Raw genomic sequence first — 19,755 nt, 5'->3', positions numbered from 1 at the left:
GTGAGAGGCCCACGTACCGCATAAAAAAAAAAAAAAAAATCTATGGGATGCAGCAAAAGCAATTCTAAGAGGGAAGTTTATAGCTTTACAAGCCTACATCAAGAAACAAGAAAAATCTCAAATAAACAACCTAACCTTACACCTAAAGGAACTAGAGAAAGAAGAACAAACAAAACCCAAAGTTAGAAGAAGGAAAGAAATCATGAAGAGCAGAGCAGAAATAAATGAAATAGAAACAAAGAAAACAATAGCAAAGATTAATAAAACTAAAAGCTGGTTCTTTGAGAAGATAAACAAAATTGATAAACCATTAGACAGACTCATCAAGAAAAAGGAGAGGACTCAAATCAATATAATTAGAAGTGAAAAAGGAGAAGTTACAACAGACACCCCAGAAAGACAAAGCATCCTAAGAGACTACTACAAGCAACTCTATGCCAATAAAATGGACAACCTAGAAGAAATGGACAAATTCTTACAAAGGTATAACCTTCCAAGACTGAACCAGGAAGAAAGAGAATATATGAACAGAGGAATCACAAGTAATGAAATTGAAACTGTAATTAAAAATCTTCCAACAAACAAAAGTCCAGGACCAGATGGCTTCACAGGTGAATTCTATCAAACATTTAAAGAAGAGCTAACACCCATCCTTCTCAAACTCTTCCAAAATATTGCAGAGGAAGGAACACTCCCAAACTCAATCTATGAGGCCACCATCACCCTGATACCAAAACCAGAAAAAGATACTACCAAAAAAGAAAATTACAGACCAATATCACTGATGAATACAGAGGCAAAAATCCTCAACAAAATACTAGCAAACAGATTCCAACACCACATTAAAAGGATCATGGGCTTCCCTGGTGGCGCAGTGGTTGAGAGTCCGCCTGCCGATGTAGGGGACGCGGGTTCGTGCCCCGGTCCGGGAAGATCCCATATGCCGCGGGGCGGCTGCGCCCGTGAGCCATGGCCACAGAGCCTGCAGGCTCCGCAACGGGAGAGGCCACAATGGTGAGAGGCCCGCGTACCGCAAAAAAAAAAAAAAAAAAAAAGGATCATACACCATGATCAAGTGGGATTTAACCCAGGGATGCAAGGATTCTTCTATATATGCAAATCAATCAATGTGATACACCATATTAACAAACTGGAGAATAAAAACCATATGATCATCTCAATAGATACAGAAAAAGCTTTGGACAAAATTCAACACCCATTTATGATAAAAACTCTCCAGAAAGTGGGCATAGAGGGAACCTACTTCAAAATAATAAAGGCCATATACAGCAAACCCACAGCAAACATCATTCTCAATGGTGAAAAACCGAAAGCATTTCCCCTAAGATCAGGAAAAAGACAACGATGTCCACTCTCACCACTATTATTCAACATAGTTTTGGGAGTCCTAGCCACGGCAATCAGAGAAGAAAAAGAAATAAAAGGAATACAAACTGGAAAAGAAGAAGTGAAACTGTCACTGTTTGCAGATGACATGATGCTATACATACAGAATCCTAAAGATGCCACCAGAAAACTACTAGAGATAATGAGTTTGGTAAAGTTGCAGGACACAAAATTCAAGCACAGATATCTCTTGCTTTCCTATACACTAATGATGAAAAACCTGTATGAGAAATTAAGGTAACACTCCCATTTACCACTGCAACAAAAAGAATAAAATACCTAGGAATAAACCTACCTAGGGAGACAAAAGACCTGCATGCAGAACACTATAAGACACTGATGAAAGAAATTAAAGATGATACAAACAGATGGAGAGATATACCATGTTCTTGGACTGGAAGAATCAATATTGTGAAAATGACTATACTACCCAAAGCAATCTACAGATTGAATGCAATTCCTATCAAATTACCAATGGCATTTTTTGCAGAAGTAAAACAAAAAATCTTAAAATTTGTATGGAGACACAGAAGACCCCAAATAGCCAAAGCGGCCTTGAGGGAAAAAAAGCGGAACTGGGGGAATCAGACTCCCTGACCTTCAGACTATACTACAAAGCTACAGTTATCAAGACATTATGGTACATGGTACAAAAATAGAAATATAGATCAATGGAAACAGGACAGAAAGCCCAGAGATAAACCCAACACACCTATGATCAACTAATCTACGACAAGGGAGGCAAGGATATACAATGAAGAAAAGAGAGTCTCTTCAATAAGTGGGTGCTGGGAAAACTGGACAGCTACATGTAAAAGAATGAAATTAGGACACTCCCTAACACCACCCACCCACAAAACAAATTCAAAATGGATTAGAGACCTAAATATAAGACTGGACACTATAAAGCTTTTAGAGGAAAACATAGGAAGAACACTCTTGACATAAATCACAGCAAGATCTTTTTTTTTTTTTTTGCGGTACGCGGGCCTCTCACCCGCTGTGGACCCTCCCGTTGCGGAGCACAGACTCCGGACAGCGCAGGCCCAGCAGCCATGGCTCACGGGCCCAGCCGCTCCGCGGCACGCGGGATCCTCCCGGACCGGGGCACAAACCCGCGTCCCCTGCATTGGCAGGCGGACTCCCAACCACTGCGCCACCAGGGAAGCCCAGCAAGATCTTTTTTGATCCACCTCCTAGAGTAATGGAAACTAAAACAAAAATAAACAAATGGGACCTAATGAAACCTAAAAGCTTTTGCACAGCAAAGGAAACTACAAACAAGACAAAAAGACAACCCTCAGAATGGGAGAAAATATTTGCAAACGAATCAACGGACAAAGGATTAATCTCCAAAGTATATAAACAGCTCATGCAGCTCAATATTAAAAAACAAACAACCCAATCCAAAAATGGGCAGAAAGACCTAAATAGACATTTCTCCAAAGAAGACATACAGATGGCCAGGAAGCACATGAAAAGCTGCTCACACATCACTAATTATTAGAGAAATGCAAATCAAACTACAATGAGGTATTCACCTCACACCAGTTAGAAAGGGCATAACCAGAAAATCTACAAACAACTAATGCTGTAGAGGGAGGGTGTGGAGAAAAGGGAACCCTCTTGCACTGTTGGCGGGAATGTAAATTGATACAGCCACTATGGAAAACAGTATGGAGGGTCCTTAAAAAATAAAATAGAATTACCATATGGACCAGCAATCCCATTACTGGGCATATACCCAGAGAAAACCACAGTTCAAAAAGACACATGCACCTCAATGCTCATGGCAGCACTATTTACAATAGCTAGGTCATGAAAGCAACCTAAATGCCCATCAACAGACGAATGGAAAAAGAAGATGAGTACAAAGGAATATTACTCAGCCATAAAAAGGAACTAAATAGTGTCATTTGTAGAGATATGATGGATCTACAGACTGTCATAGAGATTGAAGTCAGTGAGAAAGAGAAAAAACAAATATCGTATAGTAACGCACATATGTGGAACCTAGAAAAATGGTACAGATGAACTAGTTTGGCAGGGCAGAAATTGAGACACAGATGTAGAGAACAAACGTATGGACACAAGGGGGGAAAGCAGGGGGTGGAGGGGGTGATGAACTGGGAGATTGGATTGGACAGTATACACTAATATGTATAAAAATAGATAACTTATAATAATTTTTTTTAAAAAAGAGTTAGTGATACTAAGAAGCCCAGTAATGAGAATTAGGCAGCAACACGCTTTCATTTGACGACTATGTATCAGTCATCTGCTGTGTGCCAGACACTGTTCTAAGCCCCAGCAATGAGCAGAACAGATAAAACCCTGTTCCCAGGGAGCTGTCTTTCTGGTGGTTATTCTTACCTACCAGGTGGTCTACTGACATGAACCTGCACATCACTCCAGAGTACTCTCATTTGACAGCAAGGAGAACTGAAGCCTTTTTTTTTCCTTTCCCCTACTTTTTGGCTGCACGGTTGCAGTATGAGGGATCTTAGCTTCCAACGAGGGATCGAACCCACAACAGCCCTGCAGTGGAAGCGCAGAGTCTTAACCACTGGACTGCCAGGGAAGTCCGAGAGCTACAGGCTTTTTATTCGCCTGAATTCAACGGTAAGCATAAAAGCACTTGGCAAAATTAAGAGAGAGGGAGCGGGGAAGGAAATGGACTGGAGTTTGGGATTAGCAGATGCAAACTATTATAATATGCAGAATAAACAACAAGGTCTTACTGTACAGCACAGGGAACTATAATCGGTATCCTGTGATAAACCCATAATGGAAAAGAATATATGTATATACTGAATCACTTTGCTATAGAGTAGAAATTAACACAACATTGTAAATCAAGTATACCTCAATAAAATAAACTTTAAGAGAGAGAGAGAGAGAAGAGCGAGCCAGGAGCCTGCACCGAGAGGGTGCCCACGAAGTGAACAGACGGCAGGCGAGCCTGCTCACCACACTGCTCGACAAGGAATATGCCAAAAGTGTGCATGAGTCCGGGAGGGAATCCATCACTGCCCGGTCCACCTTGGTTGCTGGAAAGATCTAAGTGCAGGCATGGAACCTTGCAAGTCTTTGTGTTTAAGCCTCTGTCACTTTTGTCCCACACGGCTTCTAAATGCAAACTAACCCCTTGGTCGGTTGTGAACTGAAGGACAGTCATCTGCTTCAGCGGCTTAAGGAAAATCTGTTCCTAATGAGTGACTTGAATGTCGAAGGGTGATTTCGATTCTATGTCATTTTCCTCTTAGAATCTTAAGCCCTCTCAGAGGAAGGGTCAGTCCTTTCTATATTTCTCTGTTTACACCCCACATCAACCCCAAATGGAAGAGTCTGGTCTTAGAGATCCTCAGTCAAAAGCAGGGTCTTCCCTCCCAAGCACCCTCTAAAACCTGCAAGGTCATGACCCAAGTGGTTCCCGTTGGGAAGCCAATCCTCCCCACATCCCGCCGGCACTCACTTTGCTAGTGTACTTGGCGATGTCCGCCGGCAACATCTGCTGAGGCGGTGGCGATGGGCAGGTCTGCGCTGACTGAAGAGGCGAGGGTGCTCGTGGACCCCGAGCTGGTGACCAGGGGCGACGACTGGGTGCTAGTCACCAGGGTGATGGTGGAGGTGGACGGGCTCTGCGTGATCTCCTTCTGCTGGACAGCTAGGAAAGCAAAGGGTCCTGGTCACCCCACTGCCGCGGGAAGGCCATCCCAGTAGAAAACTGTGGTGGGGAGCAGAGCCTCTGAAAACACCCTGCGAGTTTCTCTACTTTCAAGTGACAAAGACTCTCTCCTTGGCCAAACCCTAGCCAGGCTCCTCTGAGCTCTTTCTCAACGAGGCTTCCACCTTGGTCTATAAAGACGAATATAGTTTCTAACAGCTCAAGGCTGCATCCCTAGGATGACCCTTGCCCCCTTAAGGTCCCTGACTGAGAAAACACAAGGTGCCGAATGAACTGACTGTATATTCCAGCCAACACCTAATGATGGGGCCCATCTCCCAGTCTCTGTGGGAGGGTCGGAGCCTACCTTCAATAGGTACCAGTTAGCAAACCCAGATGTTTCAAATGGACCAACACCCCTTCCCACTTTATGTAAATTTTCACTTCTGACTCTTCAGAGCCTCTGCCCACCCCCCTCCCTATTCCCGAATTCTCCCTTTAAAACGCCCAGTACCCTGTGTACATGTTCAGTTCACACTGGACTTTTTGCCCTACTGCAATAGTATAGAGCCGATTAAAATCTGTCTTTACTACTTTAACTAGTGGCCAGCTTTGCTTATCTCTGACAAGATAATCTGGGATTTAAGAATCACACCATCAATGAGCTCCTTCTTGCCCGCACCTAAATTCCCCTGGGGAAGGCTCACTATGCTTAAGGGGGATGAATTCAGAAGACCGGAACCGGTCACCCCAACATGAAACATCCTAGACTCGGTTCTGTCCCAACGACTCTTCAAACAGCGAGATCAATCCAGCTGTACTTCAATGCTGCGAGTCCAATCTTTTCAGTCTGCCCTCCCCTCGATCTTTGAAGGGTTTCAACGGCAGCCAATTCAAGAACTGGCTACTCTTCAACCCCACGTCCTGCTGCGACTCTTTTAACAGTCCTACTCACAGGGTGCACTCAGCATGTGGGAGTTTCAATCAAGGAGCCCAACCTTCAAGGATCTCGATGCAGGTTTCCCAGGGGAACAAGATTCTACATCAGGTGCTCACAAGAGCTGGGCCAACTGGTACCCATCAGACGGTTCAGCTTTCCATCAGCTCCAGATGGAGCCTCCTGCCGGGAGCTAGGATTCCACACTTCAGCAACTGGTTCTTGATGCTGGCTCTTCTTGTGTGTGAGGCCAAATTGCTAGCTATTAAGGTAACCTTTGCTACCAACTTCTCACACTGTACTCTTTCCAAAACAATGTCCGGGGGTTCATGGATGTGCACAAAGAAACTTAAACAAAGGTATTCACTGCAGCACTACTTACAACAGAAAAAACTGGAAGCAACCTATATGTCCATCAGTAGGGGAATACTTTAAAGAAACTATGCAGCAGTCCAAAAGAATAAGGTAGAGCTGTATGTACTGACATGGACAGACCTCAAACATGCTGATGGGGGAGGGGGGGGCACGGAAAAAGCAAGTATGGTACCATTTTTATGTTTTAAAAAAGAAAAAAGAAAAAAAAGTAATACCTTTATGAAGTCACATATATACATAAATATATATGCATACATGCATCAAAAGATCTTACGGTTAACAGTGACCTCTGAGAAAGGGTGGAGAATGAAATGGCAAATCAATCAAGACAACAGATTTTTGTGTCTATGTGTCTATTTCACCCCTTTCTAAGAAGAACGTATGCATGTATTTATAAAATGGGGAAAAAAGAAAAAAGAAAAGTACAAAGCAAGTTGGAAAACAATTTTAAAATAATGCCAAATGGAATGTGTGAGGCCTCCAGGATACAGTAACCAGGAAACCAAGGGGAACTGAAAAAATAAAACGATCATTTTTCTCCTGTCCATGTGGCCCAAAAGGGACCGGGCGCCACGGAGAGCAGAAGGGGAGGCTCGGTACCTTCACGGCCTGTCTGGTCTGATATCTCGTCCCCTGGGAAGACTGAGGCTGCTGGTTTTGCTGCTGGTTTTGCTGCTGCTGCTGGCGTTGCATCTTCTGCATGTGCCACTTTGGGAGGACGTTTGAAACTTACTTGAGGAGTTCCACACGACCCGCTGCACGGCCGGGGCCGTCTCCTTCGGTAAAAGCGGCCTCTGCTTTTTCACTGGGCTTCCTGTGGCAGCGGCGGCCGGGGCCGTGACCGTGGATGTGGTGCTGGTGGTAGCCGTGACACCAGCCGTGGGAGTTTGGGCAGAAGAGCGGGTGAGGACCGGCGTTTCGGGGGAGACTGGCTGCCCGCCGTCGTGGATGGTGGAGCTTTACCTACGACCTAAAGCCAATGCGTGAAAAAACAAACAAACAAAGAGTAGATTTGACTCAGGCTGGCCTGCAGGGTCTCTACACCACCAAGTTCTGGGTGACCATCAGAGGCTAGCATGCCAAAGACCCCCAGGGGAATGGGCACTTACACAATACGCTCAGGCCACTTCGGCAGCATGCTGTATCTTAAAACATCAGCCCCCTGTGTTCCGTGCACCTTGCTCACATCTGAGACGTATGTCGAGGCGTCTGGGGGACCGAGGCCAACCTGACCCAGCCCCTGCCCTCAAGTCGCTCACCTACTAGTAGACGACGCAGTGGATGAACAGAATCACTGCAAGTATCTTGTTTTACAAAGTTAAAGTTGGGCAAGCACTTTGAGAAAGACCCAGCCAAAGTCAATCCAGAGATTAAGAGAAACGCTTTCTTTGGCCAGGGAACCTAGAAAGCATGCACCCCAAAGAACCAGACGGCTTCCCACAGGCCAAGCACTGAATAACAACAAGTGACCCAGAAAGAAGAGTATCTTTCTTTAATCTCTTCTGATTCCCTTCAGAACAGTCTCGGTGTGGTCCTGGGAGCCTTGACACCTAACACTAAAGGGAATTCCACCCCAAGGACAGAACCTTCCTCAGCACAATGGTATCTATCTAGAATTTAGATGCCTTGCTTTTGTTTTGACTGTAGTTATTCCTGGTGCGTCTTTTATGTAGAGCACACTATACTGTTTTACCTACTGTGTGATGGTCAAGTTTAAGTCTAAAATTGAGTTGTTGTTTTTTTTAAAGAGCTGTTGTTTCAGATAAAAATATTAAGTCCGTAATTATACAGGCAGGACTTAGGAATGGCAAAAATAATGAATGCGAGTGACTCAAGTTTGGAAAAAGCTGCCTTTCAGAGTATGTCTCCTGGGAGGAGCTGGGCTATGGGGGTGGAGCGCAGGATTTCAACAGGCAGCAGGGAGAATTTGGAGGGGAACAGCTTTCGCCAAGACATGCTCAGGAATAGACAGCATTTTGGTAAGTGAGGGCAGGCAGTGAGGAGGGGTGGCAAGAAGGCAGGTTAGAGCCAAAAGCACTGAGCAGCGTAGAAGGGGGTGTGACCTCGTGAGTGCTCATCTGTAAAAGGGGTGTGTGGTCAGTAGTCACTGCAGCAGCCCCTGGCACTGGAGAGGTGAACCTGCCCCCAGAGAGGATTCCCTGGGGTTCACACACAAAACCACGGGTGCAAATCAGCACCCTTGATCTTGGCAATGTGCCTCAACATCTAATAAGGATTACACCTGTCTTTTTTAGATTTCTATCAGCCAGGAAAGGCACGGGCTTGATTATTCTAGGGGGGGTTTTCAGTAAACTGTCGGTTTGGGGAAACCAAGGAGTGTGAGAGGAAAAGACAGGCTACTTTTCTGACTCGGGGGCGGTGGGGGGGGCGGTGTCTTCTTGGTGGTTATCACACCCTGGCTGGCTCTCCCGCTCCTCTGGGGAAGAGTCCAGCCAAGTTCATTGGCAGGAACAACAGGGTGGGCTGGGAGAAGAGCTCTACCTGCAGTGAGGAGCCCCCATCCTTCCCCGGGAGACCTGCCAGATACCGGATATAGCCCCTGCCCCTTCCCGGGGCAGAGGTGGCTTTGAACTTGGCCCTTCTAAAAGCCCCACACTGGGAGGGTCCCCCCAGGCAGGGCTTCTAACCTGCAGAAGCAACTTTAATGCCTCCCTTTTCTGCCATGTGACCAAAAAATATATTGTCTGGTTGATTAACTAGCCTGGTCCCTCCTTGGCAAAGGGCAACCGCAAAAAGGTCCTCTTCTCTCTCCTGTCTTGCAAAAGCAAACAGCTGGCTTTGCAGATGGGTAACCAGTCTGCATGAGTCACGGCTGGAGCTCTTTCCCAAATAAAAAAACAGGAGTGTGCAATCTGAAAAGTTTCCAGGCTCGAAGCACTCTTGGCAGGGGGGGCGGGGGGGGGTTTCATTTAGACACTAAAACATTTTTATTTCTAGAGGATTCTGATGGTTTATGGAGGCGGGGTAAAGGCCATGGAAAATTCCATTTGTCCTAGAAATTGGGAGTGTATAATCACCTGTAGCCTCAAAAAGGGTGAATTTCTTAAAGGCCAACACTCCAAAAGCGGCCCCATCAAACTAACCTACTTATTCCAGACTTTGGTCACGGTCTTGTACCTTAAAAAAACGACTTTAAGAGAAGGATGGAAATGACTGATGTTACAGGGTAAGCGTAGTAAAGGTTGTTAAGCGAGCTCCTTTGGCCTCTGTTCGGAGAGCACTAGCTAGAAAAGCCATTTTGCTATCTGAGGATTCATATTCTGTGCAGAAGCCGCATTCCTAACTGAAGATGCTCAACTGCAGAGTGGACACGAAGCTGATTCTTCAATACCCAAACCACCATCGGGGGGGCTCTGGATTTCAGACTAGGCAGTCTTGCCCCAACCCCTGGGAAGCCGCTCTGAATTATGTTTCAGAGACACCTTCAGCTTAAAAGTCCACCACACACTCGGGGACTCCTGGAGAAACTTCCTGCAGATACCAGTGGGAGGAAGAGCTCACTTTCATTTAATCAATTGGAATGCTTTTTATTTTGGAGGAAAACATGAGATCTTTTAAGGACTCATATGTTTCCCTTTTTGCTTTGACTGCTAGGGAGCTCAGAGTCAAAATGGAAGCCCAACTTTGCTAACTCTGAGGCTGGAACAGTATGTATTTTTGTATACAAATTTTCCCCAGAACTCTCACTATTCTACCTTCATCTTTTACACTGATTTCTTGATTTTCATTTCGTTTCTTATCAATCTGTCACAAATTCTTTCTGGAAGGGGCAAAAAAACCACAACCAATCAAAAGATCTACTCCAGGGCTTCCCTGGTGGCGCAGTGGTTGAGAGTCCGCCTGCCGATGCAGGGGACACGGGTTCGTTGTCGCGATCCGGGAAGATCTCACGTGCCGCGGAGCGGCTGGGCCCGTGAGCCACGGCCACTGAGCCTGCGCGTCCGGAGCCTGTGCTCCTCAACGGGAGAGGCCCACAACAGTGAGAGGCCCGCGTACCGCAAAAAAAGAAAAAAAAAAAAGATCTACTCCAGAAAGAGAGGAATAGCATAAATGTATCATTCACAGGAACACTGCCATCTGTGCCCCAATATTCCCACAAACCTCGTGGAATAAATGCTACTCCTACAGTTTTCTGCAACACCTGAGGTAGTCCCTCAAACCCCAATCCACAAAAGAATCGGATTTTTCAGATGCCATTCATAATTCTAAGGATGGTGTGGTGGGCCATCCTTCCTGTCCCACCCAACTGCCTCTCTCTCTTCCTCCCTTGTACCATTGAGAGACATTCCATCCTCTTTTGATGAACTGCAGGAATTGAGGTTCCGGAACAGGTCACTTTGATACAAACACAGAGGAAAGATTCTCAAAGCCCATCCCCCTCTTGCTTTAAGCAAGCCAGCCTAAGAAATCCCCAGGGGATACAGAACTCAGAAGTTAGCTCCTGTCAGAAGTTAAGCATAGTCAAAAATTAAACCTGAATACCCCCTTAAGTAACTCACGAAGTCCATGAGGTTTTATGGCTACAACCTCTAATTTGTCCTTAGGCCATGTTTCTCCTGGCCCTTAATTAATTCTTCATTACCTTTCTCAGGCCTGTTGGAATCCCCTCACCACCCACTAGTCAAACCAGTTGAAAAATGTGCTGACTGCTTCTTCAATGGGAGGGACATCCTTCAAATCATTCCCACGTTCCTGCTGGAGGGTTTGCCGACATGCCTGGGCTGCAGCAGGTTTGAGGGCAGCCACTACTGGTTCAGCGGCAAAGAGAGAACCGCTGAGCTCGGGCAATGGGGTTCTCAACTGGGGGAGATTCTGCCCCCGAGGGGACATCCGGCCATGTCAAGACATTTCTGATGGCCACCACTGGGCAAGTGCTACCAGCATCCAGTAAGAAGAGGCCAGGGATGCTGCCAAACATCCTCCAGTGCACAGGACAAAGAATTATCCAGCACAAAATGTCAACAGTGCCAAGGCTGAGAAACCCTGGGCCCACGTCCGTTCATCGCAAATATGGCGGAACACCAACTCAGGCAGGCGTCATACAACGCCCCTCTGATTTCTAGTGGCTCAAGAACTCAGCGTCCTGGTGCCACCTACCCAAATGGTCTTGTATTCTGGTAAGAAAAAGCACTTTGAGATGCCTGGGCAACGTGAGGGGAGGTAAGGGAGGCTAAACTTATCAAGATCTTCCAACTGAACACATCTAACAATTTCAGCCTTGTCAAATGTCTAAATGTTGACAAACACTTTAGGGAAATGAGTGAGCCTACTGGAAAAGAAGCTGCTGAGGCTAAAAATGACCTAACAGCTAGAAGCAACTACTTTCTAAGAGACTTATTTTTCTGTGCTCAAAATCAGCCACATCGGGTACTGAGCAGGTGAAAGGTGGGCAGGCTTAGTTTAAGTCCTGGTCCAGCTCAGTAACTAGCTAGGTGACCTGGAGCCAATCCAAGCTTTGCTACTCCACCCTTTGTGATGTGAGAGGGTCACCTGACTTGGGATAACACAAATTGCAAGGTGGCATTCTAAAACCAAATCAAGAAACCAGAAACGGGTACAATCACTACCCTCCTGCTTGGGAGATGGTTCTTTGGGTTCCTTCTTATTTTTTCGACCCTCCCGCCCAGAATGGTCTTCTCCTAAATCTATGACAAGTTCGCTCTCTGAATCGGAGTCCAGGCCCAAATGCACTGTTGGGGAATCCGTCTCATCTTTTCCCTTCAGCTTATCCTTTGTGGGATGAGGCAAGGGTTTTGCTTTGTCTGAAAAGTCCTTGTCGGGCTGAGGGCTAGTCTTCTCCTTGGCCAAGCCTGGGTCTGCTTTCTCACTGGCTGGCGACGTGCTGACTTTCAGCTCCTCTTTTGTCTCCATGGGGTTTGCCAGTTTGGGCTTTTTTTTGACAGCAGATGGCTCTTTGTCCATCTGAGCATCCTCTTTGTCTTCGGCATCTTCCGGCTCATTCTTGGACCTCTGCTCCTCATCACTGATAGAGTCACTACCGCTACTATCTGACTTCTCGGAATCCTCAGAATCGCTGTGTTCTACAGCCGTATAAACATCTTCTGAGATTTCATTTATGCCTAAATTCAAAAAGAAAACCCAGCATGTGGCGTACTCACAAAATAAAGAGCAGGACCAAAAAATCACAACCATTTTCCACGCCCAACGCTGGAATAAAAAAAAAAAGCATTTCAAATCGCATCACACTGGCCTGGTGGGGTTAGCAGTGCGCTCAAGCTGCAGCTGACGACAGCCGACAAATGGAACTTGTCTGCAAAGGGTTTTAGTTATTGACATTCAAAGATGACATGGGACCAAACAACATGAATTTCGAAGTTATCCAGAGCTCAATCTTTGCATTATGGATAACTCACTGGGACACTGACAATGGGAGGGATGGAAGAGAAGGAATGCCAGACCTGTGCTGTTAAAACAGATCCATTTTACGGATTAGAAGATAGAGACCCAGAGAAATCACTTGTTCTAGGACACAAAGAAAACCAAGACAGAGAAGCGAGGCCAGAACCCTGGGCTCCTGACTCGCCACCAACACTCTTCCCACAAATTCCCGAAGCGTTAAAGTCCTTTACCCTTTGTGTCAAGGACTCAAAGAAATAAACCAAAGCCTTAAAGCGGAGGTTGCAAACTCACAGCCCATGAGCCACATCTGGCGAGCAGACGTGTTATTTAGGAAGCAATGGTTTGACCCAATGCTTTTGGGTATTTTGTTATTTGTTGGCTTTTTTTTTTTTTAAACTTAGAACTTGCTGGCCAATTCACAAATCAGGAAATTTCACAGAAATCAAGATGGCGGGCTTGTGCTGAAACAGCAGAAGATCTGGCCTCTCTGGGTCACAGGCCTGCAAGGCTCGCTGGGGCTGAGAGCCACTGGCCCCTTCAGGTGGGGGAGCACTGCCTACAGGTGACCCAGCTGCCCGGTCCCCATCTTGCTCCCTGAACTGAGGCGGAGTCAACTGTCACTGTGTTTGCATTGTTTTTCTACATGCAATGGAGTCAAGAGGAAAGTCATCCATTTCCATGTCTCTATCAAAAGGGAAAAAAGATAAAACAGCAGGAGTCTCATACATATACAGACAAAAATGGGCAAAAGTATATTCTAACAACAGTTCCATTTAACCCATTTATGTTTCCTGCTCTCGGTAATGGGTGTCATCCGTCTGTAGGTAAATACTACTACCCGCTAAAATTTTGAAAAGAGGAAATCCCCATCAACTCTGTGTTTCCCTCATTCTAGAGCAATGGTTATCGTGAGTGGGGTCACTATCCTGACCCAGATCCACGGAAGGGAAACTCTTAAAAGGGTAAGAGCCATGAACAGCCCCGCAGGATCATGAGTGAATTATACCCACTTCCTCCAGGGCTCAGTCAAAACTGAAAGAATCAAAATACAAAAACCCAGATTTGGTTTAATTTCTGGATCCTAGGGCTTATGCGACTGTTAACTAATGGTCGGATGTCAGGATAAGCATGACCACACATGTGATAGGAAAAGCTTGGGTACTGGAGCCCAAAGGATATGAATTCAAATCCTGCTCCTCTGCTTTTATTAGCTGTGTGACCCTGAACGAATGAACTACCTCTCTGAGCCTCAGTTTCTGAACTGAGACTGGAAGTTCTCAACACCTGAAAAGGGTGTTGATAATAGTATCGACCTCCCGGGACAATCTATGCACAGTGTCTGTGGCATAGGAAGCCCTCGGTAAATGGAAATATTAAAATTCTTATTAACAATAATAAACCAAGGAGTTAGACCAGCTGCATGGAAGGACCCAAGAGGGGTGTCTAAATGGCCTACAAAATTTCATCCAAACAAGCAACCCAGCAAGGAATGCTTTCCTCTGACAGCCCGGATTCCTCCCAACTATAACTCTTTTCTCACCCAAAGGTCCAGAGAAACCACTGACATGTAAACCTCACCTTGGACTGGCTTTCTCTCCTGAGACCCAGCTGGCCCCTACTTCTTTATAAATACCTTCCTAGCTTTATTTACCTATTCAACAAATATTCCAGAGCATTACTATGTGTATAAGACCAAGTACACCTTGGAGAAGGCAAATCCTTATAAGGCAACCTCCCTGCCCTCAAGGAGCTTCCAGTCTAGTTTGGAAGGGATACCACCACACAAAGGAACCACTGATGTTTCAGAGACATAAAGTAGCAAAGGAGGGCAGATGGGGAGGGCAGTCAGGGGAGACTTCCTGGAGGAGGTGATGCCCGAGCTCAGCCTTTGGGACAGGATTCAGGTAGGCAGTGTAAGAAAGCAGCAGCACAGGGAAGAGGAAGGGAGGCGACAGATACAGAAGCAGGATGGATGTGCCGAGGGGGAAGCGGCCTAGCCTTGAGGGGGAGGGTTTGTGTTGGACACTTGTGGGATACACTTGACCCTGAAGTGGAGACACTGACGTGAGCAGAGAGGAAGCACAAAGGCAAGCTCAGGAGGCGCTTTCTGCTTCCAAACTTTCTTATAACCTGCACCTCGAGTTGGCAGGCCGCCACAAAGAATACACTCTGAGGAATTCAAAAAGCCCTTCTGAACAATTAACTAGCAAATCTGAAATATTCTGCCATGAGTAGGAATCTATTTTTGTTGAACAAACAACTCAAGGTTAAACCAGCTGCTAAAAAGGCAGCCAGGATGGGGCTTTAATTTCATCCGGGTGGTATCCCTAAAAAGAGTAATGATGATGACGATGAGGTAAGCAAACCGAGAGACATACCTAATTGTGCTTTGCAACTCTCTATCGTCTTATCAAGATTTAGCTGGAATCTGCTGCGAATCTGCCGCTTGGGAGAGATGAGAGGCACAGGGGCCGACTGCTGCTGGACCGACTCACTCAGCTCCTTCAGATCCATCTCGGCCTTGCTTCGATCTGGAAGACAGCATCACACCCTCGTAAGACCAGGCACTGGAGGGAATAGCGGACAATGTTCATCACTTAGCTTCCTCCTCAAAAACACACTTAGGAGCCCGGGAGGAAAAAAAACCTAAGACGTTTCTGTCATTCGTCCCAACGATATCATCTGCTCGACGGCCTGGGCTGACTTGGAGATAAGAGCCTGAGAGAACATTTGGCAGGTTTCTACTGAACCGTCGCCTGGGTTGCTTTCCATGTTGAAAATGCACAATCCCAGCCAGAAGGCTGGTTGTCTGTGACACTCAGCATCATTATGGATCGTCCAAAGCCAAAGGTTACAGTAATATGTTCAATCTCAACAGCAGCGGATAAAGTGACACTGAGTCTGGCCAGTTTGCTTTGAATTCCAGGCCCAGATCAGAGAGGGCTTGTATCCGAGAGAGGCGCCGAGCCTCTCGCAGAGAACACATCGATAAGAGAGAGAACCAGCTCCTCGTTTACCATGGAGACTTCAATCTTCATTCTTAGTCGACTTAGTCTGGAGCTCAAATTAGAAAGAAAGAGAACACACAAGATAGGCAGACCCTCCAGCCGGTGTGCTGTACCTCCCTTTGGCTCACAGCACCTATCTGAGGAATGGCGAACAGATTAGCCTTGGATATGAACCTGTGTCTTCTTGCTTCACTCTAACCCCAGGCAAAGGTCTCTACCTAATGACTCAGGCCCAGAGGTCCTACTTCCCCTACTTCTGCCATGGGTTCTTTGCACGACCAAACTGGCCCAGGTTCCAAAGGGTCCGTGAGCTTGCACTTCTTGAATTCCTTCCCCACCTCCTCTGCTACCTCCTCTAGTGGCCCGCAAAACACAAAAAGGGGACCAAATGGCGGTGACTGCAAAGGCTCAGAAAGCAATGAGAGACTATCTTTCGCCCTGGCATCCCCTCCAACAGACCCTCACAAGCAGAGAATGCGGGTGTCCAACCTACCCTGGCCAATCCGAGAAAGCAGGTCCGAAAGGATGTGGCATCCATCGAGGACAAAGATAAGACACCTGTGAGCTGGTTCTACCAGCTGTGAGCTCACTCCCTGACTCCTCTCCACCCCCCTGCTACCCTCCACCCCAAACCATCAGGCTGTTACAGAGACCGAGATGCAGACTGAGAGCTGGACTGCAAAGGCCCTCCACAGCCTGCACTCTGCCCACCTGACCTGACCCTCGCACCCTGCCCTACACCCAGGAAGGGACGCATGCTCTCACAACGCATGCTGGAGATCCATTCCTTTAAGGGGATCAGAGGTCTCCCCAAAGCCCCACCCAACTCACTCATAGGTGAGTGGAGCCACAAATCGCTCCCATTTCATTCATCACCATAATGAGGTAAGATGAGAAAGGGCCCCGTCCCCAAAACACACTTGCGGTTCGTCACCAGGGAGACCAAAAGTGAGCTTTCAAAGCAAACAGGGACACCATCCTTGTCATTAAAGAAATGGCTCTTAAAAAACATACCCGTGTGTGCGCGTGTGCATGCATGTGTTTGTCTGGTGTGTGCGCATGTGCTGATCGGGGACTCTTCAGAGAACTTATCAAGGCCAGGATTGAAGATGCTTGCGGGGCGGGGGGTGGGGGGGACGGTTGAATGCACAACTATTTAGGACGGGGGAAGAATATTCAATTTTACTGGAGAAGCACCTTACAAAGAGAACAGAGAGAGTGAAACAGGGATAAAACAGCAGAAAAAGGAGGAAGAGGAGAAGGACTGGGGAACATAGAAAGAAAAAAGGGAAGCTCCAATTAAACAGCAGTATGATCAGGACTTACGGACTTCAACACCTGAGCTGCAAACGTGACAGTAGAAGGGGAAAGACAGGAGGCCCGTCTCGTCATTTCTGCTCTCAGAAATGAGGAAGCACACTGCATTCTGGAGGGAAAAGGCAGCCTTTTTAAGCATAAAGTTGGAAAAGAAGTATCTCACAAAAATACTTCCCATGAAAGGGGGTAGCAGGAGATGGCAGTGCTGCCCACGTGACAGGAGGACACCCTGTCCTCAATAACATTCCCATGTGGTTAATAGATTCCACACAGCAGTTACCGAAACACACAACTGACTACCAGGCAGGGGTCAGCCAACTTTTTCCATAAAGGGCCGGAGAGTAAATTAAATTAGGCTTTGCAGGTATATAGGCTCTGCTGCAAAAGCAACCATAAAATGATGTGCTAAATAAATGGATGTGGCTGTGCTCCAATAAAACTTTATTTACAAAAACAAGTCGGGGGCCAGACTTGGTCCACAGGCTGGAAATTTTGCCAGCCCCTGTACTAGTCCAGTGACTGCTAACCTTAGGTGCACACTGAGATCGCTCCCCTCCCAGCGCAGAGCTTTAAAAAAAAAAATCCTGATGCCTCAGCCCCACCCCCAGAGACTGAATTCACTGGCGAGGGGTTAGTAGGCCTGAGCATTGGCCCTTTAAAAGTTCCCCAGGTATTCTAATTGGCAGGTAAGGCTGTGAGCCCCTGTACTGGACCAATCTTGTCTGTGAGTAAAGGAAATGCCTCACGATTTGCCTTAACCCTTGTGTACCTAAACCTCGGGGATCATAAAAATACACGTACACATCACCAGAATAATCGAGTGTGTGTACGCACACGCATGTATACCGGTGTGGGTCTACAGTAAACGCAATCTCTTAACTTTAGCCTAAAGCCTGAATATTCACAATCAAGAGGAATGAAAAGAAGGTAAAGCATTTCATTTCACAAAATAAGGTTTCTCGGGTCAATGAGCCACCGTAACGTTTATTCTAAGAAGAAACCACCGAAAGCCTGGAAGGGGGCTAATAATCAGGTCCCTGGGAGCGGACTTTTAGGAGTTTAGCCAAATGTAATTATCTTTCTCCAACTTTCAGCTGTGTGTGAACTCGACTCTCCTCCGCAAGGAGAAAAGAAGAGCTTCGCTTTCTCATTTAGCTCCTAGCAGCTTATCAGGACTCCTTCCACCTCTGCCCTTCTATATCGGGAATATCTGCGGAATCCACCCTTGCTGCCAACATTTTGAACTTTTCAGCTGATATGAAGACAGCTGAGGCTATAAATGGAAACCGGGGATAAAAAAAAAAAATACCCGCACAAGAGAAAAGAGGCACGATCTTCCATTGCTGGAGGGAGCATGAATCAGAACCACCCTTCAGAGGGCAATCTAGCAGCCTCTCTCCAAACGTCAACAGCACATGGCCTCTGACCGTCAGGTTCCACTTCTAGGAATGTATCCTGTGGATTCACTCCCACGTGGGCACAAGGGTCTTCACTGCAGCTATTTCCAACAGCAAAAAAATGGAAAACTACTCAATAAATAAGGTGCCTGGATAAATAAGTTACAGATTACCTTTAAACGGAAAAAAATATAGCTGCTAAAATAACACAGGGGCAGAGCTCTCTATGTGGTGATATGGAAAGCCCATCTGTTTAAGGAAAAGGAAAATAATCAGTAAAGGACATTAGCATTGGTGTGTGGGAGAAAAAAAGGAAAGGGAATACAGAGATACAAATATATGTGTTCTTGGGGCTTCTCAACGCTGGCATTTGGGGCTGGATAAGTCTTTCTTTTGGAGGGTGGGGAGGTCAGGGTAAGGGCCGGGAGCTGTCCTGGGCACTGTAGGATGTTTGAGAGCAACCCTGGCCTCCACCCACTAGATGCCAGTAGCACCCATATCCCAGTTGGGATAATAAACAGATGTCTAGACATTGCCAAATGGGGACCAAATCACCCAGGCTGATGTCTAGAAGAGCTCCCCAAGGAGACTAAAAAAGAGCCAACAGGGTCAGAGGATGACAAAACAAAAAAAGACCCAACAGTGGTCACCCTTTTTTGGGGGTGAATAAGGGGGTCACAGAGACAGGTGATCAGAGGTTACAGGTAGACTGGCTTTTCATTAGACATCTTTCTGCAGAGAAAAGAAAGCAGGCCTGACAACAGCAACAGTGGAAGAATAAACAAGCCGAAAGCCTTCAGGTCTGACAACGTTCCACCGTCGGCATCTCTGACGGAGCATCAAGGCACATTTCTGTCACTAACAGGGCGACTCAACTGCTGCGTTTGTTGAACCAAAAGCAAACAGCGTGTGCGAGAGAAGAGGAGAAAGGATTCCCAGAGAAAGCACACAGGAGTCTAGAGGAAGGAAAGAACCACTCGGGTCCCCTCTCCCCCTGTGCCATAAACTCATTCTTACTCGGGACTTATTTTATAACTGCCGTAGAGGCACAGAAGGGGGCCGGAACCTAGCCTGGCTCCTTATTTTAGAGCAGAGAGAAGGGGCCCAAGACAGCAAATGAGGCCCGGTGTGTTGGCGTACAGGGTCTTCCCCTCCGTCATGCAGCAAAATAAATCGTAAGAGTAAAGCCCACGGGCTGGTGGTTGTATTTTTGGTTGTACTTGTTTCTTTGGCCTAAATAGAGATTTTTATTTTTACTTTTTATTT

At 46.5% G+C, this 19,755-nt stretch overlaps 1 protein-coding gene across 1 annotated transcript in view; it reads right to left on the bottom strand.

The window, feature by feature from the left end:
- ZMYND8 (zinc finger MYND-type containing 8) overlaps positions 1 to 19,755 on the bottom strand; it is a 126,871-nt gene that overhangs the window by 22,381 nt on the left and 84,735 nt on the right. Inside the window, 7 exon segments of the mRNA XM_032607223.1 lie at positions 4,883 to 4,909; positions 4,911 to 5,074; positions 7,120 to 7,305; positions 7,308 to 7,349; positions 7,937 to 7,942; positions 11,975 to 12,487; positions 15,146 to 15,298. Coding sequence (XP_032463114.1) covers positions 4,883 to 4,909; positions 4,911 to 5,074; positions 7,120 to 7,305; positions 7,308 to 7,349; positions 7,937 to 7,942; positions 11,975 to 12,487; positions 15,146 to 15,298 — 1,091 coding nt within the window.

This window comes from Phocoena sinus, chromosome 15, assembly GCF_008692025.1.
Source record: "Phocoena sinus isolate mPhoSin1 chromosome 15, mPhoSin1.pri, whole genome shotgun sequence".
NCBI lineage: Eukaryota > Metazoa > Chordata > Mammalia > Artiodactyla > Phocoenidae > Phocoena > Phocoena sinus.
The sequence above is the reverse complement of the archived record's forward strand: the minus strand, read 5'-3'. Positions and strand labels throughout refer to the sequence as shown.